General features: G+C 40.7%; 1 protein-coding gene across 4 annotated transcripts in view; it reads right to left on the bottom strand.

Moving 5' to 3' along the window:
• The window catches only part of KCNIP4 (potassium voltage-gated channel interacting protein 4), an 819,764-nt gene that overhangs the window by 563,636 nt on the left and 228,886 nt on the right, over positions 1–27,242 (bottom strand). For 2 of the 4 annotated variants that reach the window (XM_039540960.1, XM_039540957.1), the window contains exon 1: positions 4,511–4,999. The exons of 1 other annotated variant lie outside the window; for it this stretch is intronic. Coding sequence is in view for 1 of the 3 variants with exons in the window: in XM_039540954.1 (XP_039396888.1) it covers positions 22,031–22,118 (88 nt within the window). In the remaining 2 variants the exon portion in view is untranslated. Of the gene's footprint in view, positions 1–4,510; positions 5,000–22,030; positions 22,130–27,242 lie in introns of those variants that run through there. One more of the 4 variants, XM_039540954.1, reaches the window with a different exon arrangement.

Genomic DNA, 27,242 nt, shown 5'->3' with positions numbered 1-27,242 from the left:
AATCCAAAACCTTCATTGCTATCAAGACTGTGATGCTATGTTTATTGGGAAATTGGGGTGGGGTTTAAAATCAGTCACTGGTAGAGAAGGTCAAATCCAATTGCAATAACACTTATTTAATAACAAAGTGGGACTGATTTCAGGGTAGGGGAACAAGTTCTGCGCTAAGACCAAATCTAGCAATGTACAGTCATCTGCCAACTTCTGAAGTAATGGTGGAAACCCTAAACAGCAGATAAGGTGTGAGTTAATATACTAGTCAATATCAAGTTCAAGAAGTAAGCCTCAAAAAGTGGCCAGAGCCAAACACTATTAAGAGCCATAAAAGTTTTTCTTGGCATCCACCTGCATGTTTCATACTGCAGTATTGCCAACCCTTGGTATTCAAAAAATCACGAGTCAGCCTCTTCCCCCAAATAATCGGGAACTGGTTTCAAAATCACAAGATAAAAAAAAATGTTGGGCAATTGACATTTGCTTTCTGGCTTATGGAGGCTTTATGGTTCTTATTTGTGAGCTGTGCTTGACTACCATCAGAAACCTTTTCAATGAAATGTGAACTTCTGAAATAATCACGATTCCATGAGTGGGAAAGCAACACATTAGATACCGCAATACTCATGATAAAAATTTCAAGAGTTGGCAAGACGCTGCTTATCTATGAAATAATATTCAAACAGGTTTACTACAGGGCAATTTCTCTGATGTCATCCCTGACATTATTAGAACACTTTCAAAAATTGTGTTCCATTATTACTATCAAGCCCTCTTTAGGCATCATCTCCTTTCCTCCTCCCAGCTCAGGTATGATGGGAATGTCTGCAAAAAAACTGTTCTGACAAATTTCCGATTGTAATCTTTTTTTAAAGATGCTCTAGCTGTAGCCAGTTTGATGAGAAAGATTTTCTAAAAAAATTTAGACAAATATCCTGGATTTGTTAGTTTTTTCTTCTTAGTGTTTTTGAGATTGAAGAAATGCAACCACTCTCTCATTCTCTCTTCTCACTAATTTAATACACAAATCTCATTCACAATTCCCAAAGAACTCCCCCTCCTTTTTCAAAGATATTTCTACACTACCACTTATGGTGGTATAACTTGTGAAACTCAGGGATCTGAATAAGCTATCCCTGAGCGACAAATTACACTGACCTAAGCGCCAGTGTAGATAAGCTCTCCTGCCAACATAGCACTCTCTCCCATTGGCTTAAAGCATTTGCACTAAAGAGCTTGCAGCTGCACCACTAAAAGCTCTCTAGTGCAGCCATAGCCTTTGCCTCTCCTCCATTATCAATTCTTCCCTCCCCCTTGGATCATATATTTACCTCTTGAAGTGAGGAGAGGGAAGCCAAACCCCACAGAAGAAAATTGTGGGCCAGATGTCAGCAGAAGCCCACAGCAGTCTCCTACACCTATCTTCCAGCTATCCTAGAGAAGTTGCTCACACCTACATCACAAGTTGAGTCTCTGCATTCAGGAAGCAGAGCACTTCTCAGAACAGTGCAAACCTCTAATTAAATCCCTGTAAAAGCAAAGCAGGCATACGCAACGTTATTTCTCCCTCTGTGCCACCATATACACCAAGGGTGGTTTTTTTTTTAATAGTATGGAGTCCATGGCAGCAAGACAGATATTGTGAAGAGGGAGCTGTGCTGCTGGGACAGAAGGATGAGGTGCAGTACAGAAGCCCTGGATAGAGCAGGGTGAATAATTTGTAATAAAGAAATAATCTAATGAATTATGATTACTTCTATTACTAAACTGACTATGATCAATTTTCTCAAATGTGCCTTTTTTCAAGTTATTTGCTGAATAGTTTCTGTAAATAATTCTTAGACTAACTCAAGGGCAGATCATTGTAAGTATTTGATATTAGATATCAATTTCCTCTGGACACAAAAGTACGTTGTTTCTATTCATTGATCAAATTAGCATGATTCCCAGATCAGATTCTTGCAGTTATGTATTAAAAGTTTTTCTACAAATATTATGCAATATTTAGTTAGGATTTGGTTTCATGAACGTTCCTGCTAGTAAATTCAGTTGCTAGGCTATTTGCACAAGAGAGGCATGAACACAAATTTGTTTAAAATTGGAATGAATCTCTAAGAAAATTTGTTTAAATATTCCCCCTGGGGCCTGAATATTGGGACTCCTGCATATTTATCAACTTTCTCCTCAGTTCTTTAAAGATATTCAGAGTAGTAAGTCTTGCCTCTGTGCAAAGCTAACACCTCCACCTCACCTCAACTCCTACAACAAAAATTATCTGAATGTTCTGTGAGTTGATATGGTATTTCTTAGAAATGAACATTTTGAACTCTTATTGACATCAACTTTAGTGCTAGTTGATCTAATTCTTCTATGATGTTGTAAAACAAAATCCTTGACTTACTTTATATATTACTGACATGATCAATAACTGTGCTAAATGTTGATTAATACCTCACATTACATTGTTGTCACATCACAGTAACCTTGGTCTTGTATGGAGACTTCCCCCCCCCCCCTCCCCAATGGTCTAGCTCTAAGCAAGTGAGTCTTGTATAGAGAGAATGTTTGGTTTACTATGCATTTTCAAAACAGAAATACAATTATTATAAATATAAAGCTGGAGACCTTAGCTTTGTCATAAATCAGTATGATTTATACCACCAGAAAAACAGTATATTCATGATATCTGACTATGAAATAAACACAATTGGCTAGATTCTCCATGAAGATTCAGCCCCTTGCACTGCTCAGGTTGGAAGGTGTTGCAGAATGAAGCTCAATTTTGCCTTTTGTCTCCTATTAGAGACCCTGTGCCGTTGGTATAAGTTAGAGAAGCCTCTTGGCTACTGTAATTCTCAGCAGGACCAGGATTAACAGACCCCTACTGCCACATGCAACTCTGAGGAACTGAGCTATAGGCATTTCCAAGGAATTCTTATTTAACAAAAGTACATGAAACACAGGCTTTAAACTTAAAAATCTAAGGGCAAAATTTTGAAAAGTACCTTGTGACTAAGGTGACCTGGTCACATAAAAGCCTAAGTTCCATTGGCTTTTGAAAATGTTATCCATTTGAGTTGTGGGTATGATTCGGTCACTCATTTTACGGACTATCTGCCTGAGAATATGCCAAATTGCCTGCACACCATAACTGTTAAATGGCATTTGCTTTTATTAGCATGCCTCATAAAAAATGGGTTGCAGTACTACAGACTGCCAGTAAAAAGATGGGGAATGGGCACATAGAATTTACTTCCTCATGCTGTCTTTATTAATGTCCTAAATCACAGAGCTGCTGATGAAGCCACTCTTTCACAACCACATTTAAGTCATATTTAAATGCATTTATACCATTAAAATGGGAATGTATACAAAGAGAATCCTATCTCAAGGAGATTGAAACCAAGTTAGTTATTTTCAGGGTACAAAGCTATAGATCTCCTTGGCTCTCTTTCAAGCATACTTATTGTCTGATGCTGCTAAATGTTGGAAATATAGAGCAATGACTAAGTTCCATTCATAAAATAAAGTTGTCACTGCTATGATATTGCTGTGTGATAACTGCACTATCAGAGAGATTACTTGGAATACAGTACTGAAATTTAGAACAGGGAAGTAACGTAGTATGTGAGATTAACACCATAATAGTCACAGGTAGACACTGGTTTCCTAACAACAATCACTGGAGCTCTAAAAAGATATTTTGATTTTGCAACAATTAAATATATTTATTTGTTTCAGTTGGTGGAGTAACCCCTATACAAAAGGGTCCAATTCTGCATCTCTTACTACCTTACTGACTTCAGTAAAGCTACAAGACACCTAAATTAACACATTCAGGATTAAAATGGATGCCTAAAATTGGGCTCCTTAATCCATGTTTGGACAGTCACATAAGTGGCCTCATTATCAGAAGTACTGAATGCTCAGTAGCTCCCATTAACATATGGGATTTTAGGCACTTATTTTTTAGAATATTGGCCAGTGTTTTTAAAAAAAAAAAATATCTGAATGAGGAAAATATAATAATACATATTAAGCATAACAATTGGAGTCCTTACAGATTTTCAATTAGAATTTGAGAGCAAGGGATGAAAGAGAGGGTTCCATTTGATATAATCCAATATACCATTATACTCAGTCAAATATCAGTTTCTAAAAAAATACAATATATAATAGTCTATGGGTAACATTCTAAATAGCTATTATATGGATTCACAGATTCCAAGGTCAGAAGGGACCATTGTAATCATGTAGTCTGACCTCCTGTATAACACAGACTATAAAACGTCCCCAAAATAATTCCTAGAGCTCATCTTTCAGAAAAACATCCAGTTTTGATTTAAAAATTGCCAATGATGGAGAATCCCACAAGACCCTTTGCAAGTTGTTCAGATGATTATTCACATCATTAAAATTTGAGACATATCTGATGATAACCTCCACACACACAGTGCCTGAAAAAAAATCAATATTTTACACTACCCCAGGTAATACTGTAACAGGATTCACTCACCGCAAGAGCACCTTCCCCCACTCAGATGCCCCCTGCCAATGGTCACTCCATCGCTGCAGTGGTTTCTCTTCCTGCAATTCACAAGTCAGCCCTCTGACTGGCTCACTGTATGATCCCCCTTTTGGGGTATCAACATCTTGCCAGGCCAGCTGTCTGGATGGTGCCTCCAACAGTCCTGCACCACTTCCCAGTGGCTGATGGGGGAGCCCTAGCTCACCTTCCATACTGGGTTCCAGCCCAGGGATGCTATAATCTGCAGCCAAAATGTATAGTCTGCCTCCCTGCTGCTGTTTCCATGTGCTTCCTCCTACAGTGCCTTCTCAGGCTTGCTTTCTTCACATTTCCTGTGAGGTTGACCCTTGTTCCAGGGCTAGGATCCCAGTGTTTACTCTCCCCCTCAGATTTCCTCCTCTGCCCCTCATTACTCCTAGAGAGTGAGAGCAGACTTTCCCTGCAGACTCCTGCTGCTATAAACTTCCTCTTTTTATAATCCTGGCCCAGCTTCTCTGTCAGCTGGGCTTCATCTCCAATTATAGTGTTTATAACTCCCTGGGCCTCCCTTCAGGTGCAACTGTGAAGGTTAATTGACCCATTTTAGGCCACCTTAACCCAATCAGGGCTGCTGTGGGGTAAACATCCCATCACAAATATAGTTAGTGCTGAGGCATGTAATGGTAATGTGTGCTGAACTATATTACTGTGCTGTTGCAAATAAACAGCCAATTATCAACTGTAACATGGAATAACAAGCTGACTCTCTTCATGCACATAAAGCACTATCTCATTTTACCTGTTCTGTCATTTCTGCTTGACTGCATCTTATTCAATAATATTGAATTACCAGTTAAAGTTTAAAATGTTAACACACAGTTCATTGCCCACATATTTTCAGGGCAACATGTTATTGCTTTTTTCCAAAGTGTCTCTGTATCTTTATTGTATCTGCAATTCTATAACAGGCTGGTAAAAAAATATTTCTGGTCACAAATTTGCTTGACTGAGTCTTCTTGAGAATGCCTCTTACTTTGTCTAAACAATTCCTGACTCAGTTTGTGCAATAATGGGTATTCTAAGTGAATGAAACCAAATATATATATTTTAAAAGTTATCATTTCTTTTAGTCCTCTGGCCTCACTAGCAACTCAATGTAACTCCAAAATACCTCGAAGACATCATCAGCAAGAGCCTGAAGTTGCTCTTTTAGATGAAGCTTACAAACGGGCTTTCCCCTCTCCTCTGACTGATAGCTCACTTCCATTATTCTGCTCAGCCCCTCCTGCTAGACTCCACCATCATTGTCCTTGTCCAGTGAACAGGAAACCAGACAGACACTTTTACTTCCCTAGAGAGCACCTACATGTTCCAGGCTTTGGGAAGTAGGATTTTTTCCCCCTAGCCAATTATTATAGTCAGCACTGTTATCAGCTCATAAAGTTAAGGTTTGCGGAGTTTTCAAATATAAAAGCCTATTTTCAGGACAGACTCTCTGGTCAAAATGACATGCAATATCCCAGCACACTCAATATCCCAGTAGTTGGAGCACTCACCCAGGATGTAGCAGGACCTGAGTTTAAAACCTGAATCAGGAAGATGAGGGACTTCAACTCAGGTCTTCCTCACTCCAAGGGCAGGCCCTAACCACTGGGCATTCATGTGTGTTTGTGTGCATGTCCCCTCTGACAAAATTGTAATAGAAACTGACACAGTTCCATGAAAACTTTCTGTTTTGATTAATCAACAATTTATGATGTAAAAATGTTTTGCTGAAAAATTCCTGACCAGCTCTAATTTTTAATCAGTGAACTGGAACTAAATATAAGGTCATTGCTGATTAAATCTGGGATAACAAAGACTAGCAGGTAAATAATGATGTGGACAGGGTAGTTATACAGAGTGATCTGGATTGCTTAGTAATCTGGGCCCATTCAGACTGGAATGTTATGTATATAGGAGCAAAGAATACAGTCCCACACTGTAGATAGGGCCTGCATCCTTGAAAGCAGTGATTCTGAAAAGGATTTAGGGGTCATAGTAAGCAAGCAACTCAACATGAATTTCCAATGCAAATCTGTTAAAAGGGCTAATGTGAGCCTTAGATATATAAAACAGGGGAATAGGAAAGTAATTTAGTTTATTCTCTCTGTATACAGCATTGCTGAAACAATACTGGAATACTGTGTACCGTTCTGGTGTCCACACTTTAAAAGGGATGTTGAAAAACTGGGGCGGGAACAAAAAAGACCCACAAAAATTATTTGACTGGCTGAAGAAAATGCCTTGCAATTAGAGATTTAAACTTCTCAATCTGTTTAGCTGTTCAGAAAGAAGGCAGAAGTGAATTGATTATGGTATCTAAGCATCTTCACAGAGAAAATACTGGGTAGTCTAGGGCTTTTCAATCTAGCAGAGAAAGGCATAACAAGAACCAACAGCTAGAAGTTATAGCAAGACAAACTCAAATTAGAAACAAGGCATGATTTTTTAATAGTGAGGGTAATTAACCATTGGAACTAGGTGTCTCAAAACCAAGACTGAATGCCTTTCTGGATGACAGTCAAACATGAGTTATTAGGCTCAATTTTTAATTTAAGATATACTAATCTCCTAGAACTGGAAGGGACCTTGAAAGACAATCAAGTCCAGCCCCCTGCCTTCACTAGCAGGACCAATTTTTTTGCCCCAGATCCCTAAGTGGCCCCCCTCAAGAATTGAACTCATAACCCTGGGTTTAATAGGCCAATACTCAAACCACTGAGCTATCCCTCCCCTCAATGCTAGATGAAATTCTATGGTCTCTGTTATACAGGTCAGACTGGATGATCTAATGATCCCTTCTGGCCTGGGAATCTATGATTATAAAGACTACAAAAAACTGGTGTCAGTGAGAGCTGTGCTCTAAACATACAAAGTGTGTAATAAAATGTCAAGTATTCTGAACATCAATTGACATTTGAGGCTTTAATCTGTCCCCCGTGTGTAAACGGGGGATAAGAATACCATCTCACCTCACTGGGGTATTGTGAAGATAAATTCATTGATTTTGATAAAATACTAAGATATTAAATGAAAGCACCATATTCACCCTCTATTCAAGGAGGGATTTGACTGCATGTTGAAGGCAAGACTGGAGTCAAACATTGAATGATGAGGATTAAAATAAATATTGAACAAGAATTCATTCACTGAATGAGGCAGTTGTCTTGTGGAAAAAATAGTATGTGATTGCACAAGGGGGCTGAATTAAAGTTTCACAGTCAACCTTAATTCTGCCATTTCCTAACTTTTGATTGCTTGACTTTGCACTTAATGTTCTTTTCACTTAGTATTTTATGTGATACAGACTGCTATGTCCTACGTATGGATGCAGTTTTAATGTCCTTATAAAACACTCCAATAATAGAAATTTTTACAAAAGTGCTGTAGATCACAGAATAATAAGCATGCTTGTAGGGAGAGGTCATTGGGATAGGTATTGAGTGTGTTTTGCTACATCTCTTGTAAGAGAAGCTGAACCGTATCTTCTATCAAAGATCCAAACTGTAAGGGGAGAATAAAAAACTCCAACAACTTTTCAATAAGAAGCATTACTCAGGGTCATAACTTTATTTGTGGCTGACATTTCTTGTGCTAAATTAAAGTTAAAAAAGGAAGTCTTTAGATAGGGACTAAGGCTTTTGTGGGAGCATCTTGAAGGCTTTCCAAGTTAGATGAAATTAGAGAGGTTTTTGCCAAATTCTTTAAGGAAATCAGGCCTACAGAGTAGAGGAGCCTAGGAGCAACCTTCATTTTCAAGATTTCAGTTCTACCTACAAAGAGTATATGCTGTTTCCCCCATTGCTTCAGGGATATTTCAAGTTAATCCTCTATATTAAGTGGTAGTTTTGTTTTTATTTTGGTCTGTGAATCATGCCCCTCCCCAAACCCACATTTCATACTTGGTCATGCCATACATAAGTGCTTTGCATGGCAGTCAACTCCTCATCCCTCACTATGCACTGAAACCCACTACAATCAAGGAGCCTCATCACCACCTCCCACAAGCATATTTTTAAAGGTACTATTGCCCCTCTTCCATTGAGTCACGGAAGGCCACATTGTTGGAGCACAAAGTATCCCTGACTTCTGTTGCCCAGGTGCATCCATTTCCAGCTGTGATATGTGCACTTTCTCGCTGAGTGTACTTATTCAGTGGCCCCTGGCCGTCACAGGTCCATTCAGGGGGAAATGGCTCACCTGTGACTTCACAAAGATTATGAAGAGGACGGCAAGTCACAATAACATGGACAGCATTGATAACTTCTGGACTGGCAAGGGCATTCTCACACACGTGTTCTTATGCTGGAGGGTTGGGGCAAGCTGCTCACAAACCTCCAGAAGTGTAGCTTTCTTCATGCAAAAGTTCTGGACCCACTGTTAGCCATCCCAGGTCTGCATGATGATGTGACGCCACCAGTCTGCATTTTTGGCCTTGCCCCAGAAGCGCTGGTCTACATGGGGGACATCAGTGGCTATATCGAGCGTAATAAGCAGCATCAGCCAGTTTAAGTCTGCTATGCCTGGGTACTCTTTCTCCTCCTCTGCTTCCTCCATCATAAGCTCTGTCAGGTGCCTTTGGTAGATCAGAAAATGATTGTAGAAGTCCACCAGTGTCTCACAGAAGCTCTGCCCATTCCCTGACACAGGAGTGAAGAAAGTGCAAGCAAGCAAAGTTCTTCAAAAGGTGCTTCCCTCCATGTTGCCAGCTCCGGTAGCTGGAAGCACACAGACCAAAATGACTGTTTGACAGGATGTGTTGACAGGCTGTTCAAACTTCTTGTAATGTGCAGGATGGATAGTCAAGTTTTCCCACAGTGCATCATGGTCAAAAGGCTAGAGTGGCCACATTTCATCAGGGTAATAGGGAGTCTGAAATATGGCTGGTTTGACTTGGGTCTGCATACTGCAGTGTGAACGCCAGAGCCTCAGGTTCAAGCCCAAGTTAGAAAATTCTTAAATTAGGGTTAACAATCAGTGTAGATGGTCAAGCCCTGGGTTCTCTAATCAGGGTCAGTTGACTTAAGTCCCACTAACCCTCAGCTTACATTGCAGTGTAAACATACCCTTATGGAATCTTTGGTAAGATCCATATCCTTCTCCAGTCTTAGCATATAAATCAGATTTTTACATCTATCTTTATAATTGAAAAATATGACCCTCTTTGGGAGAGACAATGTGGACTTGTTCTCCCAGGCCTGGGACATGCTGCAGAACATTTTCAGGCTCAAAAAGCCCTTTAGTGATCATATTTTATGATGTCCTCTCTTATTCCATCTTCTCTCCTGCATTGTTTCTTCTTTCCCTCTCCTTCTTCCTTTTTATATTTCATTTCATAGAGCTTCAATAAGGCATTGACTGTTAACTTGCACCCCGCACCAATATAATTAATTTCTCCTCTTTATTAAAGGTTTCCTCCCCACTACCGGTAACAAATCAGCTAGGAGCAAACTGATACTTGAAGAGTTTCCTTCTAAAGTTTTGCCCCCATTGTTTTTATCTTAGTGAATGAAGTTATATTATTCTGCATAGATTTTGTCTGATCTGATCTTTCTGAAGCTGATACTGCATTACAAATTGGGGCTGAAGATTCCAATCCTCAGTCCTCCATCTTGCTGAGCAAAGTCCTTTTATTAGGATTTTGCTCTATGTCCAGGATTTCACCCTAGGGGAGTAAAGTAGAGAAATAAAGAAGATGTTGGAGATTTTGTGGCTATGTAAGAGGTCACAAAGAATGTTTTAAACTTCAATGTGGGCCAATATTGGTCTCAGGGGATTGGTTTCATCAGAGTTTAATGTTCATTGTGTGCCTGTTTTATTTCACACTGTAGAGCAATTAGACAATACTGAATGTTTTGTGCTATCTAGAGTAAACAATACTGCACATTTTCTTCTCTCCAGAGACCTCGCTATTTATGGTTTCATTACTTTTTTGACTCTATCTGTCTGCCACAAGAAAAATAACATTTTATTTTTACAATGAGCTTTCATGATATTGCTTGTATTAAATCATCTGCTGATTTCTCCACGTCTGGGGATCTTTTGATAGTGTGATGACCAGTTAATGTTTGTGAAGCACTTCAGAGATGAAAAGAGCTATGTAAGTGCTAAGTATTATTATATTGCAACATATGTTCTACTATGACTTACTTAGCAGATACAGGAGAGAATCAGTACTGCTGGAAGGCACCTATCTTCTTAAACAGGACAACCCAGAACCAGAGCTCCCTTTTCTCTGCCAAATGACAGTTTAAGATGCTTTAAAAAACCAAGAGATTATACATCTGTCTTCCTGTAGAATACTCCTCTTTCAAACAATTATAGATATATTCACAGCAGCAGAACTACGGTTGCCCAGTTGCTTCCATTACACTAAAAATCATTCTTCTATGCAGTGCTATGAACTCTTAGCAAGATGTCAGTCTGGTGCAGAGAATAGCATATGACTAACAGGCAAACACTCCAAGAATACAATTAAAATTTCTTATTAGGCCCAGATTCATATTTGGTGGAATTCACCCCATACATTCCAGTTCACAGAGAACCTTGATTTGGCAGCATTAAAACCTCATGATGAGGATATACAGAGTGGGTTGAAAATAAATGGATTGCAGAGGGGTTCTTGCACACCGCCTGTGTACAGAAAGGGGACATATGCCAGATCCAAATAGACCAGTATAGGAGAAGGTTTGGAGTGGACTGGCAAAGGGGGTATGAGATCCATGGCTGCAGATCTTGTGGCACTATATGCCCACATAGAGATGTGGAAAAGCAGCAACTACCATTAGTCCATTGGCAGGAATATCAGTCACAAAGTGCTTGAGAGAGGTGCATGTGAGTATGTGAGTTTTGTTGTCTCCTCACCTCTCCGATACCTCTAGAGTTCCCTTGCAAAAGTTAGATTACGGTATTCTTTCTCTCAGTGCATGTGTGTTGGAGGTTAAGGGGCAGTGGATTTAATTTAAGGAACGCTTTCTTTAACCCATTTTGCAAATGGGTCTCAGACAGAGCTGAGGTGCACAGTTTATTCATGTGGCCTTTGTAGCTACTGTTTGAGTAGCTTTTATAGGTGCTTGTGGTTTTTGTGGACTGCCATTGCCAGCACCCTCCAAAAACAAATACCCCCTCAAAAATATTGACCAATAAGGAGCACAGAATCCAGTACTAAAAAGAATGAAACCACCAACATTCCTTTGTAAAGCTTAATCACTATTACTGAGTAGAGATCATACAATCCACACTTCTAGATTGCATTTAAAGCACTTTACCAACAACCAACATTTATTGGCCTTGATTCAGCAAAGTACTAAAGCATGTGCTTGGGTGCTTACATGAGACAGGGTCACATTGCTCAATTTATGTCCTTTAACTGAGTCCATTTGCTTGCATAAAATAAAGAAACTGTGACTGAATCCCAGTTACCTACTATGTAGCACTGTGCATGATGTAGTGATTTACTTTTTCAAATGTGTTGCTTTAGCAGAATTGGTGGCAGTTATTTGTATTGTTCCATGTGTCTCACTGAATGCCTATAATTCTTTATACTTGCTCATTTCTAGTCTCTGCCTCAGAAAATGCTTGGGTAGAACATACCCATCTCATGAAAATGGCCTCAATCTGGAGGTATTGCCTCAATCTAGGGATCTGATTCTCCTCTCACTTATATCAGTGTAAACCTGAGTTAAACTGATATACTGTAAGTGAATAGAGAACCAGGTCAGTGTTTATATAGTACAATCATCATCAACAGAACAACAAATCAAGTGCTGAACCATAGTTTTAACTCAAATAATTTATAAATAAAAAAAATCAATAAATAACTTATTTCCTTTCCTTCTGTCAAAGCTGTAAGTTGGAGCTAAATCCATTTACCGAATGCTTTTCAGTTCCCTATTTACTTTGGTTTGCTTTTGATTTAACACTCAGTCACTTACTATGTAGCTGTGGTAGATTCCTTGAACTCTATAGAGGAGAAATGTTCCAACACTTTTCTTTTACAGGAATTGCAGTAAAACAGGTTTTTTTTTAAGTCATCTTCATGCCATTTTCCCTTATAACAACTTTAGAAAAGAAATTTTCCTCTCCAAACCTTACCCTCCTAGCAAAACTGTCCTTAACAGAAAGGAAAAAATATCAAAACAACACATTCTACCTCTGCTTATAGTTTCCCACTCCTCAGTCCCTAAGAAAGAAAACATCCCTTTCCCCAGAGTTTGAGGCAGCATTTGCACTGGAAACCTCACATTTGGACCCTTTTTTACATTAGTCTGCTAATCAACCAATGCAATCTGCACCAGTGCTTGCAACGTGAGGGGCCTAGTGTAGCTAAGGCTCCAGCGGCTATAACCATATTTAACACTTTCTCATTTAGACTTGCCCTGAGCAGGTTTAAGTGGTCCAACATTAAAATTGGCTGCAGCTGTAGAGCCTGTCCATTGCTACATCAGCATTGGCAATACTGGAAACTTTTTAGAAAATTCCTTTATTGTAGGCTAGGGTTAAGAAGTGCATCTATCCAGTCAGGGAAAAGTAGCACACCATGTGACCAATCAGGCAGGAAAAAAAAGCTTTGAATATTCACAGTGAACTGCCCGTCAACAAGCTGCAAGCCCTGAATCAGTCACAGAAATTATTTGGTGAATGATTTCAGAAAATCCAACCTCATTTGTGGAAAAAGTCACTATTAAAAAAGCAAAATTAATTGGAGAGTTAGGTGAATAATTAATCAAAATCCCCCTCTTGCCATTAGACTCACATTTTAAGACCAGAAAGGACTGTTAGATAATCCAGACATAATAATAATCTAAGGCTTTGTCTACATTAGCTCTATTGTCAGCAAAATTTTTGTCGGCCAGGGGTGTGAAAAAACACCTCCCGACTGATATACATTTCACTGACAAAAGTGCCAGTGTGGACAGCACTGTCTGTGGGAGAGCATCTCCTGACGACATAGCTACTGCTGCTCATTGGGGGTGGTTTAATTATGCTGGTGGGAGACCTCGATAGCGTAGACCAGGGGTCGGCAACCTATGGCATGCGTGCCAAAGACGGCACACGAGCTGATTTTTAATGGCACTCTGCTGCCTGCCGGAGTCCCAGCAGGCAGCAGCGTGCCATTAAAAATCCTGCCCAGCCTGGCCCGGCCCACTCTTCTCCGCCCTCTGCTCCCCCCACAGGGGCAGGGGGCAGAAGCTTGGTCCTGCTGGCTCCCCTGCCTCTTCCCGTAGTGTGCTGGGTTCCTGCCTCTCCTCCGCCTCTCCGTCCCTCCCTCCCTGCTGGCCGATCAGCTGATGGCCCTTGCGAGGGAGGGGGTCAGGAAGGAGCAGAGTCAGCATGAGTTGGCGGAGGCAGAGAAGAAGCAGGGGCAGGGCTTTGGGGAAGGTGGGAGTGGAATAGGGGCATATCCCCTCCATCCCCCTCTCCTGACCACCCCCCTCACACACACCCAGCCCTTTGCCCGCCCTGACCCCCGCCCACATCCAGCCGTCTGCTCTGAGCCCTGCACCCCCCCAGGCCCATGCCCTGAGCCCTGTGCCCCACACACACCCGAGGCCCCTGCCCTGAGCCCTGTACCCCCCTCATACGCACCCAGCCCTCTGCTTGACTCCTTCACCCCGCCCATGACCCCAGCCCTGACTCTGGCACCCCCACACATACCCAGCCCCCCCACCCACTGCCCTGACACCTGCACCCCTCTCACATGCCCCCAGCCCTCTGCCCTGACTCTTGCACCTCCCCACATACCCAGCCCCCCACACCCCATGCATCCCCCACATTTTGACTCTAGCATCCCCCACATCCCCACCCTGAGCACCCTTGAGTGGCAGTGGGCTGAGCCACTCAGTCCACTGCCAGTCTGGGGTCCTGGCCACTGGCCCCGCACAGGCCACTGCCGGTCTGGGGTTCTGGCTGCCGGACCCTTGCCAGCCGGAGTCCCGGCTGCAGGCCCCGCTCAGCCCGCTGCTGGCCTAGGTGAACAGAACCCCAGCCCAGCAGCGGGCTGAGCGGGCTGGCAGCGTAAGATCAACATTTTAATTTAATTTTAAATGAAGCTTCTTAAACATTTTGAAAACCTTGTTTATTTTACAATACAACAATAGTTTAGTTATATAATATATATACTTAATATATATAGACTTATAGAGAGAGACCTTCTGAAAAACATTAAAATGTAATACCAGCACGCGAAATCTTAAATTAAAGTGAATAAATGAAGACTCGGCACACCACTTCTGAAAGGTTGCCGACCCCTGGTGTAGACATAACCTAAGCCTACTTCGAACATTAAATTTATCAGTTCACCTCAGAGATACTGCATCACTCATTTATAACTTTAATAAGGGAAATGTCTTCCTAGTCAAAGGTATGTTCAGACAAATTTAAAAGGCACTATATTTATTTGACCAGAAACTTCTCAGCTTTTGCACAAAACAAGCAGGCAAAATATTTGCTTGTACCAAGTATCCCTTGAATAAGAGGGCTCTAACCATTTGCTGGAATTATTTCATTAGATGTACTTAAATCTACCATTCAGTAATTAACTGCAAAATGTTCTCCAAGTTTTGTTCGTTAAATTCTGCGTTAAAATACAAGAGGGAAAAAGACTGTATAATTAAATGTAAAAATTAGAGTTAATTAGTCCCAGCATTCTTTTTTACATAACTTCTGTGCTGTGAAGAAAGTTATTCTGGAATATTTAACTACTGTCACTAACAAGATTGTTACACCCATATTATGATTATGTAAAAGGTTTTATTTTAATATCATTGTAACCACTTTTTGGAGCTGTATTTTGAAAAAAAACCTTGATACTAAAGACAACACAGAAGCATGCCAGCGAGGCTGTGGGTTGTACATCTAAAACCCCAGACCAATCCACCCTGTGTCAAAGCCGGTGGGGCAAGGGTCACTGCAGGAGTGAAACCTCTCTGAGGTATCCCTCAGAGTTTCCTCGGAATCACTCCACACACACATAAAGCAGAGGGTTTACTTGAAGCATTTTTATTGATATCACCAAGGGATCCATTGTAGGTTCAAGGACATGGTTCAGAAGCCTTTAATTGTACACTGGTAACCTGGTCCCCACTGCTTTCCCTTTCCAAGGGGGCTTCATAGAATAGAGAGGGATCCTGGGGGAGAAGGGATTGTAGTCCCTGTAGGGTGGGGATGGCACATGTCCCCCAGCTCCACTTAGGTCCCTTTGCCCTATGCATGAATCCTAGGCCTAAGAAAATATTCCAGGGGTTTCTGAGAGAAGACAGTGCCAGAGGTGCAGCTTCTTCCCCACTGCTGCAAGGATCGGGGAGACTCAGAAGAAGGTCTCCTCCTTACTGCCAATGCATGAGAAGCTGCAATGCATTCTAATATACAAGTAGGTTGTGAGTGGTCTGTTGACTATAGTTCAGTTTACAACAGAAATATACATGCCTTCATAGAGTATAACTATCAAATTCTTCTCTTACTAAACCTATCAAGAAACACACACAAGATCAACATTGTTCTCAGCAAGAACCATCTTAAATCCACAAACACTGTCTTTGATATTGACACAGCTAACCCTGGAGCCAGATAAAAGTGCCTGAAAGCATAAGATTTCTAGATTTAAAATTTATAAATTAACTGGAAGACTACATAGAAAGCACTCAAAAATTAGGAAAAGCCAGTATTAAGGTTGCCTCTGCAATCTTAATTTGGTCCCCTTGTATATATGCATTATGATATATTATATGATCACATACTATTTTTCCCTATTTTTTAAATTCTGCTTCATTCAGTGCATAGGTTAGATGATGCTCAATTAATGAGCAGCTATTAATTTTTTTGTGTCATTTTCATTATTCACTGTGACCGTAGGCCTTATCTACTGCACTCTATTCAAAACCTTCATCACTGTTGTACCCTACTGCTTCACAAACATTAATTTATCTTTACAAACACCCCTGTGAATTGAGGGCATGTTATTATCCCCACTTTACAGATAGGGACCTGAGGCACATAGAGACTAAGGTAAAAAGTATCCATTAATTTTGGGTGCCCAGCTTGAGATGCATAGGACTTGATTTTTCAGAGTATTACATACTTTATACATTCAAACATAGCTCCCATTGATTGCAGCTGTGAGTGCTCAGCACTTCTGTGAATCAGATCTCAGCATCTCAAATCAGACAACCAGAACAGAGGAACACACAGTTAATGATCAACCGTTGAAAGTTTAGTGTAAGTGACTTGCACAGCATCACATACGAACTCCAGAGCAGAACAGAGATAGAATCCAGTTCTCAGCAAAAACATTCAACTATCTTAACTATGAGACCTTTCTTTCTCTTCCTAAAATCCCCTGCCCCATTCATTACACACCTTCCAACTTCTGCAACAACTGAGTCAGGGTCCTATAGACATCTTCCTTCTTTATACAACCCTGATTCTTCCCAGAACAGGTCTATGCTGGGTTCTGAATGAAGCAGAAGTCCTGTGGGGGGGGGGGGGAATAATGTGTGTTCATGTAAGCAAACACTCTCATAATGCATATACACAAGGGGATCAAACCAGGCAACCTTAATTTCAGCATTTGATAACTTTGGAGTGCTTGACTTTGCAACCCTTATAATGTTCATTTCCATCATATGGCATCACCTAGGTCACATCAGCAGAGTGGGAACCTTTAGATCCACTGCACAGACCTCTGCCACTTGAGTTAATGGAGTAACTGATAGCGGTAATAGGCTGTTATTCTCTATGTGGACCAGCACTAGAGGGGGATGAGACACTTAACCAGTGGGTTTCATAGATATTTGCTGACAGCAGAGGAATGGTGCGATTCAAGGATCTTGAGTTCCATTCCAGTCTTTAGAGGGAAACGTGCTTCAGTGGGCACAGACCCTTGTCCCAAGGTTGACCCCTTCTGCCCTATACCTTCCAACCTGTCTCTTGTTGAGTCCTGTCTCTTCCCCACCCTTAGAAGTGGAACAAAAAGCCATTTTTCTTGTCTACCTACTCCCAGTCTCCACTCCTCTGGCTTCTGAACCCAGTCTTAATCTCCTTGCCCAGACACTCTTATCTCCCCTGCAGGCTTGCTGTCCACCTGTCCAATCTTCCACCCAGCTTCCAGTCTCTTCCTCTCCCCACACCCAGCCCCAGTCTGGTTGCCCAACCAGTACCAGATTGCTCCCAGTCCCAATCCCCTTTCTCAACAGTCCCAGTCATCCTCCAACTCCAAGTTTCTCAATATGTTTCTTCACTTCAGCAGGTGACAGAGCCAGCAGATTACCCAGAAGTCACCTACTCCAGAACAGGCCCAACAAAGAGAGTAACAGAACACCACTAACCATCACCTTCAGCCCCCAATTAAAACTCTTCAGCACATCCTCAAGGATCTACAACCTATCCTGAAGGACGATCACTCACTCTCACAGATCTCACAGGCCAGTCCTCTCTTACAGACAGCCCCCCAATCTGAAGCAAATACTCACCAGCAACCGCACACCACACAACAAAAACACTAACCCAGGAACCTATCCTTGCAACAAAGCCCATTGCCAACTCTGTCCACATATCTATTCAAGGGACACCATCATAGGATCTAATCACATCAGCCACACCATCAAAGGCTTGTTCACCTGCACATCTACCAATGTGATATATGCCATCATGTGCCAGCAATGCCCCTCTGCCATGTACATTGGCCAAACCGGACAGTCTCTATGCAAAAGAATAAATGGACACAAATCAGACATCAAGAATTATAACATTCAAAAACCAGTCGGAGAACACTTCAACCTCCCTGGTCACTCAATTACAGACCTAAAAGTCACAATTCTCCAACAAAAAAAACTTCAAAAACAGACTCCAATGAGAAACTGCAGAACTGGAATTAATTTGTAAATTGGACACCATTAAATTAGGCTTGAATAAAGAGTGGGAGTGGATGGGTCATTACAGAAAGTAAAAACTATTTCCCCATGCTAATTTCCCCCCTTCTGTTACTCACACCTTGTCAACTGTTTGAAATGGGCCATCCTAATTATCACTACAAAAGTTTTTTTTTCTCCTGCTGATAATAGCCCACCTTACTTGATTAGTCTCATTAGAGTTGGTATGGCAACACCCATTTTTTCATGTTCTCTGTGTATATATATCTTCCTACTATATTTCCACTGCATGCATCCGATGAAGTGGGTTTTAGCCCACCAAAGCTTATGCCTAAATAAATTTGTTAGTCTCTAAGGTGCCACAAGTACTCCTCGTTCTTTTTCCTGATACATACTAACACGGCTTCCACTCTTAAGCAGCAATGTGTGTCGTGGAATTGTAACTAATGAGGGTGCTGATTGGCAGTGACATCATAACTATTCCTACAGGAACACAGCGGGCCTTATTCCTTTCTCTCTCTGTTATGACACTATTGTTACTTCACTGCCTTCAGCAGACTTTATACCAATTTACAATTGGTTACTTATATATTTTTATACCATAATCTAAACATGACAGGATACAAGAGAGAAACCTTGCAACTGCAGAAGCTATCCAAGGGCACTAGCTACTGTGCTGGTTAGTGGACATTTAAAGATTCAAAACAGTCAATAAAGTAACAAGAACAAAAACACGTGGGTTGTAAGCACAAAGGTTCATCTTCCAAAAGCATGAGAACTATTTTGTTTCTGATAATCAGTTGTGTATTTTCTGATTGTTTTGGGATAGAAATAGCACATTTCTTAAGTATCTCCAAAAGGTATAAGTTTCTACCTCTTTCCATTAAGCTTCCCATGTCTTCATTAGTTATCAGCTAAGGGACTTAAGAGCTGCCTGATGAATTACACATTAGATACCAAAATGTGAACAGTGGCTATTATTGCAACAGTTGTAGTAAATGTATAGACTAGCTTTATCAGAACTTAAAAGGAGCCCTATAAATCTTAAGGTATATTTCACACTGCACTGTACACTTCATATCTATTTTGTCACACTTTTGAACACCATGGGGAATATTATTGTAATAGTATCTGTAGTAAATATGATCAGTGAACTTTTCAAATACTTGTTTCTCTCAGCATTGAAGAGGTTTGTAAACATATGTGAAAACCAATTTTTTCAGAACTAAGAACATAGAGAGTTTTTTTTAAAAATAAAGTAGACACATTTCATATTCTCTCTCGCTTTTCCAGCAATTTATCACTGTCAACTAAGCGAGCCTCTTCTAGGGCAGTGGTTCTCAACCAAGGGTACATGTACTCCTTGGGGTATGGAGAGATCTTCAGGGGGTACATCAACTCATCTAGATATATGCCTAGTTTTACAACAGGCTACATGAAATGCACTAGTGAAGTCAATACAAACTAAAATTTCATACAATAACTTGTTCATACTTCTCTATATACTATATAATGAAATGTAAATACAATATTTATATTCCAAGTGATTTATTTTATAATTATATGGTAAAAATAAAAAGTAAGCAATTTTCCAGTAATAGTATGTTGTGACACTTTTATTTCTGATTTTCAAAGCAAGTAGTTTTTAAGTTAAATGAAACTTGGGGGTATGCAAGGCACATCATACTCCTGAAAGGAGTACAGTGGTCTGAAAAAGTTGAAAGCCACTGTTCTAGAGTGCTAATTGTAACTGTAAGAACTTCAGTAGATAATGTAATGTAAGATTCATTATCATAATTACCCAACCCATAATAACTCATTATACTTTTATCTAGAAAATGGTTTCAAAGTTATGAATTTAAGAAGCTTGTAGGCAGAGACATAAAACTGAAAACAGAGTAAAATAATGGAAAATCCATTTAATCTGGCATGGAGCAGAGGAATAGGTTAGACTACTTTAGGAAGATTGCAGGCCTTCATTTCCAAAAAAGCTTTCTTCTTACATAGTATATTACTTAATTTCCATCACATCCCAGAGTAACATGAAACCAGCATTTCAAAAACATCTGATAATTGATACAACACACAAAGGCAAACCATGCTAGATTAAGAAAGTCCTGGAACAGGAAATGGTATTTATTCTAAATACAAAGATAGGGAGGCTTTAGACAATACACCTCTACCTCGATACAATGTGACCCGATACCACATGAATTCGGATATAATGCAGTAAAGCAGCACTCCGGGGGAGTGGGGCTGTATACTCTGGTGGATCAAAGCAAGTTCGATATAACATGGTTTCACCTATAACACTGTAAGATTTTTTGGCTCCCGAGGACAGAGGTGTAATTATATATTTAGTTGCTATTAATGAACTTTGTACAGTACTCAAAGTTACCAAAAGGCCATAACAGAGGTTCAAAGCTAGAACACCCCTATTTAAACACTAGTTGTCAATGTTTATACCATAATGGCTACTAACTACACATTGACATTTGCCACTCCTTCTATTTAACAATATTACAATTATTTATTACATTTAAACTTTGCAATTTTGTTTCAACTCTCCTAGCACTGACTTTTAAGTAAATATATTCAAGATCAACATCAGTAACTTTTGAAAATTGATTCAGAAACGTGTTACTTATGCTGATTTGAATGGCATTTATTTTTCAATAATAGTTTTTAGTATATTTAATTATTACATCTTAATACTGTACTCACAGTTCTGATTTATTTTTTGAGCAAGGAAGTAAATTAAAAGTTATATTTAGCTTCCCAAAAAAGCAGTTATATTTTAGTGTTCCAGAATGACATGCTATTATACAAGCCAGCCTATATATCTCTGTCATCTGGCACGACTATGAAGAATGCTTATTACAGTGGAAAAAGTATATTTTCCAAAGTGTTATTTAAGAGTACACCTGCATTGCCTGCTGAGCCTTGTATTTTAAAAGCAAAATCAACTACTTGTCCAAACTTAGCATTTGGTCCAAATTAAAAAAAAAGCAACAATATAAGTGTATGAATTTTTATTTTAGTTACTGTAATGTCAGAACAAACATATCACAGGTATTTCACAGATTTCAAATGCTCTCAAGGTCTATGTTTTGTATAAATATTTTGTAACGGGATTTTAAATGTTATTTTAACACTTAGCTGAGTTACAGTTCAAGATCAGCATAAACCCTAGTAACCTGTAAGAGAATATTAATGTCAGTTTTCTATACAATAATCTGATTGCCCAGGTAAAACAACATAAGCAAGAGGAGAGAAAAAAACCTAACAATTCCCTGCATCTAGTGTGTGTGTACTTTTCATTACATCTCTCTCTCTCTCTCTCTCACACACACACACACACACACTTCTAATTCAAATGTGAATGTAATTATACAGTCAATATATACTGTAGCAAAACCAGAAGTGTATATAATAATTCATTATACTTAGCCATAAAATCCTTAAATTATTATACTTTGCCATATACTTCTTTAAATTCATTATACTGTATATTTTTACAAGATGAACAGTATCACAGCACAAAGCAATATACTATTTTAAACTTGGCTACAATGTTACCACACTGCACATCTTGACTATACAGAAAAAGAATCATTACCTGTATGAAGAGAACCTGTGATTAGCCTGAGAAGGTACTGGGCAAATTTCAATATTTCACGTTTACAGCACTTTCTACAGCCACTCATCTTAAGCAATAAGGTATTCCTCTGAGAAGAGCCAATAAAGAGAATAGTTTCTGATAGAAAACTTCCGTCCCAGTGTATATCACAGTCTGTCTTAGAACTTGCCTTGTTAAAGCCAACAAGCTCCTTTGGATTTACCTCTGGTGTCTGAAAAGGAGATTCCTTAAATAGCTAGTGGAGTTGAATACAGATGAAAGTACAATAATGAACTGACAATAGGATGCTGATCAGTATGGTCACTTAGTTCCTTGTCTGACAATATAGACAGGCTATCTGAAAATGAACACTTGTAGTAAACTGGATATAGTATAGCAGAGATTCTCTTACACAGCAATCTCCTCAGTAGATACTGCAACCTCACAGACCATTCAGTCAGAGGCGGGGCCTGCATGCCCACTCTACACACAGATTTGTCCTCATCAATGAATCAGCATGTAAGCAGGTGGGGAGTGAGAGATGGCAGGACCCTATTTGATTTCCATTTTACTGGGAAAAATTACCCTGCTAATCAGCAACAGAGTTTTTAGAAAATATCCAAGTGCTGGATATTATGAACAGGGAAAATCTTAAAGCATGCTGTTCAAGGTCAGATACATAGTAAGTCACAGTAAAATTATGTACAATGTTCCTTCTATAATACTTCACCTACTGGAATGAAAACAAAATTTTAAGCTGAAAGTTATTTGCCAGTATGTTAATTTCTTGCATGGGCAGCCCAGTTAACACAAATGTTAATGTACAAATCCTTCAACCCAACTAAGGGCAGTGGAAATCTCTGATTGCTACAAAACTAGTGAGTTACACTGTACAGAGAAGGTACAGTATGGAACCACCGCTTCCGCTACCATCTAGAGCAGCCGGGGGCCCTTCCCCACCTTGACCAGGAAGCACGGCGTCCGTTGCCTCCTGGTGCCCGCCTCACCCCACGTGGAGACCTACTGCTTAGAACTGTGGAGTTGTGTCCTGCAGGCAGGGGCAGCTCTATGTATTTTGCACCCCCAAGCACGGCAGTCAGGTAGCCTTCGGCGGCATGCCTGCGGGAGGTCCGCTGGTAACATGGATTTGGCAGAGGTGTGCCAGTCCCGTGCCTTTGGTGTACCAGCCACCGAATTGCCGCCAAAACCGCAGGACCGGCAGACCTCCCGCAGGCAAGCCGCCGAAGGCTGCCTGACTGCTGCCCTCACGGCAACTGGCAGGCCACCCCCCGCAGCTTGCCGCCCCAGGCATGCGCTTGGTGCGCTGGTGCCTGGACCCGCCCCTGCCTGCAGGTGTGCATCTGCCCTGCAACCTCCAGACACAAAGGAATGGCTTGAAGGTAAACTGTGGCATGGTTAGTGGGTTTGTGGGTGTGTAGCTCTAACAGCTAAAACTCCCATCAGGTGTGTTTGTGTGTAAAGCTGAAGTAGCATCTGTGAAATGACTGCTGGCACTGCATGATCTAAAAAAGACCATCCCACAACTGCTGAAAAACCTGCCCTTTCCCACCAGATAAAATTCTTTATTCTTTAGCTTGCATAAGGGAGAAGAATTCTCTTTTATGAAGTTTAATTTTCAGAGTAATTGCTAAGCATTTCATACATGAAAAAGAAAACACCAAACAGACTGCTTTTTTCTAGTGTATCAAACTAGATAACTCCCAATACTATGCAAACAAACAGAAAACTAAATTCTCTGGATAGTGCATTACATAGTAGTGTAATATGTAATGTCTAATAAAGTTAAAAGACAGGAAACCCATTAGGGAAAAGCTTAACAGAGGAAAAATCAGAGCCTGATCTAATTTTAATGACAGCATTGACCAAGTGAAATATTTTTGTGAATTTCTCTTTAAAAAAAATTATAACATCTGTGTGAGCACATCTGTAAGCATTTTTTTACTATTAAACTCTGAGTAGGGATAGTGTTTCATATCATGTTTCATAGATTTCATAGAGTTTCCGGTCAGAAGGGACCATTAGATCACCCAGTATGACTTCCTGTATATCTCAGAAAATTTAATTTTACACAGTTACCCCTATGTTGAGCCCAATAGCTTGGGTTAGCCTAAAGGATTTTAGCCCTCAGGAGTCTAAACTGTTGTGTCATAGGCAGAGAATAGGAAACACTGAAGTGCCTGACTTGTGCCCAAGTCCCTGGAATGGTAGGAAATTGATTAAGTGGGATATGCCCAGGTCATCATAGGAGGTGATCCATGCTCTGTGCTGCTAACCTAGAGGTAAAATGCCTTCCCAACCCCAGATCTGGTGATCAGTTGGACCGTGTGTGAGGAAGACACCAACTAGTCATCTAAAAGAATTATTTGTACAACTTCAGAGCATTGGTCTGCCCTGTCTAGTATCCCATCTCCAGCTGTGGTCATCCATCCTGCTTTAGAAGAAGGCAAAAACCCCAATCCATAATACTTCTGACCAGTTATGCATTGGAGTGGGGGGAGGGACCCTTCCTGAACATTGCAGGCAACTGGCTGAAGCCCTGAAGTATGAGATTACAGTCATTATCTTAATGCAGAGCTGCAAGTGTTATAAGCATGTAGAGGGCCCATGAAGGAAGGGAATGAACAGAGAAATTCATATATTCATAGACCAAGTCCAGAATGGACCACCATGACCACCCTGCCTGACACCCACCTACCCAGGCCATAGAATTATTCCCAGAAGCTGGGTTAAAGGATATCATCTTGAAAAATATCTAATCTAATGTTAACAATTCCAACTGACGAGGAGTCCACTATTTCAGTGTTTTAAACAAAGTTGAACAGTTTCAACAGGAGCGAGAACTGCCCCAGGAATATCCCACAGTCCAGTGATCAGGGCACACGTGTGAGAGGTGGGAGACTCAAATTCTCATCCTGCTTCACATAAGGCAGAAGGTAGAACTGAACCCAGGTTCCCCACATCCTGGGTGAATCCCCTAACCGCTGGGCTAAAAGTTATACGGAGAACTACTTCTTTCTTCTCCAGCCTGCTGCAAATGGCACCAAAGTCTGAAAACAAGCTTTTTGGTTAAAATTATCATGGAATCATAGGGTTAGAAGAGCCCACAAGGGGCATCTAGTCTAACCCCTTGCCATCATGCAGTATTTAAATTTGGTGAATTTGTGTCAAATTTGCTAATAGTTTTGGGTGATCCAAAACTGCATTTTCTGGTGAATAAACAATTAGTCGGAAATTTTTTCCCCATCTCTACTCAGCATCTCTTGAGACTAGTTCAACACCGGGCAAAAATCAGGCCTTTACACCATACTCCAAAAGTATCCCTATCTAACAAAGTGTGCTGAACGAAGTCTTTGGAACCACTCTCTTATCACTAACTAGTAACACCAGGGAGATAAATTAATTAACATTATGTCAGTAGCATTACTGGGGGGCATGGATCAGCATTCATGTCGCACTCCCCATCTGTATCCAGCCAGGGATGAATTCAGTGATGAATCCTGGGCATGTGCTACCTGAGGCATGTTGCGCGTACACTAAGTAGCAGCAGCATTACTACTTTCTATCCCAGTACATAATACTGAAAAAACAAAGACTTTATGTTAACACTTGTTCCATGTTCCAGTATCCCATATGACAGGAATTAAGACGGTCCCTTTTAATTATATGTAAAGGTGCAGTACTACAAAATGAAGGGTGAGATCCTGGCCACAGGGAAGTCAATGTAAGTTTTGCCTTTGATATCAGTGAGGCAAGGATTTCATCTTTATGCCTACATTACAGAAGGTTATTCTAATGATTCACTGCAATGCTGCAATGTAATGTTTCATTTGTGCCTAGCACAATGGAGCTGAGGCCTTTAGGTGATACCATAATACAAACAGTAATCATAGTAGTCCCATTTGATACCAACAGAACTACTTGAGTGTTTAAATTTAACTATGTGCATAAAAGTTTTCAGAATTGGGATATAAATGTGTACTATTCAGTTTTATAAAACTGGACACAGAGGCCAAATGTAAAGATATGAATTTGCAATGCAATATGGCAGCAAAAAAAGAGAGTGTGCGTTTAGGCTACATATGCAGAGTTAATGCATAAGAAAATGATAGTCTCTGATGAGACAATACTTCTGTTTACCCTGTAATAAACAGATAATAAGATAAAAAGATAATACAATGAAATTTTTAATCTTCCTCCCTGCTTTTCAGAGAATCCCCCTTCTGAAGATCATAGTGATTTCAGTAGTTACAATGTAAAAATATGACAAGAGATAACAGGTGGATACAACAAACAGATGAGGAAGGACAAGGTAACCATGAGATGATTATCATAATAGTCAACTGTCACACCTTTCCCATACAGTTGACCACTTATCCTTTTGGTTGTTGCTTAGTCAGGTTTAGTGGCATGCCATCTACATGTGCAAGGCGTGCATTGCATGACCGACCATGTGTTGTCCAACTGGTGGCCCACAGGTCAGATCCAACCCATGACCACAGGCAGGGCTGGATTTACACCTCACACACCCTTAGGCACAGCACCTTCAGTGCTCCCCTCACCTCCCCTCCCCATGTGGCCCTACCTGGAGCTTGCCCCTCCCCATGTGGCCCTGTGACCCCCAACAGCCCTGTGTGGCCCGCTCTGCCTCCTAACCTGGCTCCAAGAAGGCTGCTGTGACTTTTCACTTGAGGAAAAAATGCATCCCTCACCTGCATGCCAGCTGTTTGCCACCGCCCTCCAGACCAGTCAGCCTCAGCCAGCTCAGTCTGTTCTGGTGCCACAGCAGCCTCTGGTGGGAAAAAGGCAGGACCGCAGCACATTTTCTGCAGAAAAAAAATCTGCCTCCCTCGGACAAGAATTCTGTGCATGCTACAAATATCACCTAAGGGGAGGGGGCACAATGTGAGACAAGTGGTGTGTGGGACCTCTCGGAGGTGGCGGGGCAGGTCAGGAGGCTCCTTCCCTCCCAAGATCTCCAGAGCAGTGTGGCAAGCAGCAGCAGGGCAGCAAAATAGCCCAAAATACCGTAATTCGCAACTGTTAAAAAACCCGGGCAACTGACAGCTAAAAATAGCCCAATTGGGCTAGAAACACTGGCCTCAGGTATGCAAATGAGTTGCTGCATTCCTTATTAAAACTGTTGTGGCACACCACTGGTCAGGCTATACATATTTGACTCTCATTCCATACT

This window comes from Mauremys reevesii, linkage group 5 (assembly GCF_016161935.1).
Source record: "Mauremys reevesii isolate NIE-2019 linkage group 5, ASM1616193v1, whole genome shotgun sequence".
NCBI lineage: Eukaryota > Metazoa > Chordata > Testudines > Geoemydidae > Mauremys > Mauremys reevesii.
Note: the sequence above shows the minus strand (reverse complement) of the source record. Positions and strands in the feature narration are given on the sequence as shown.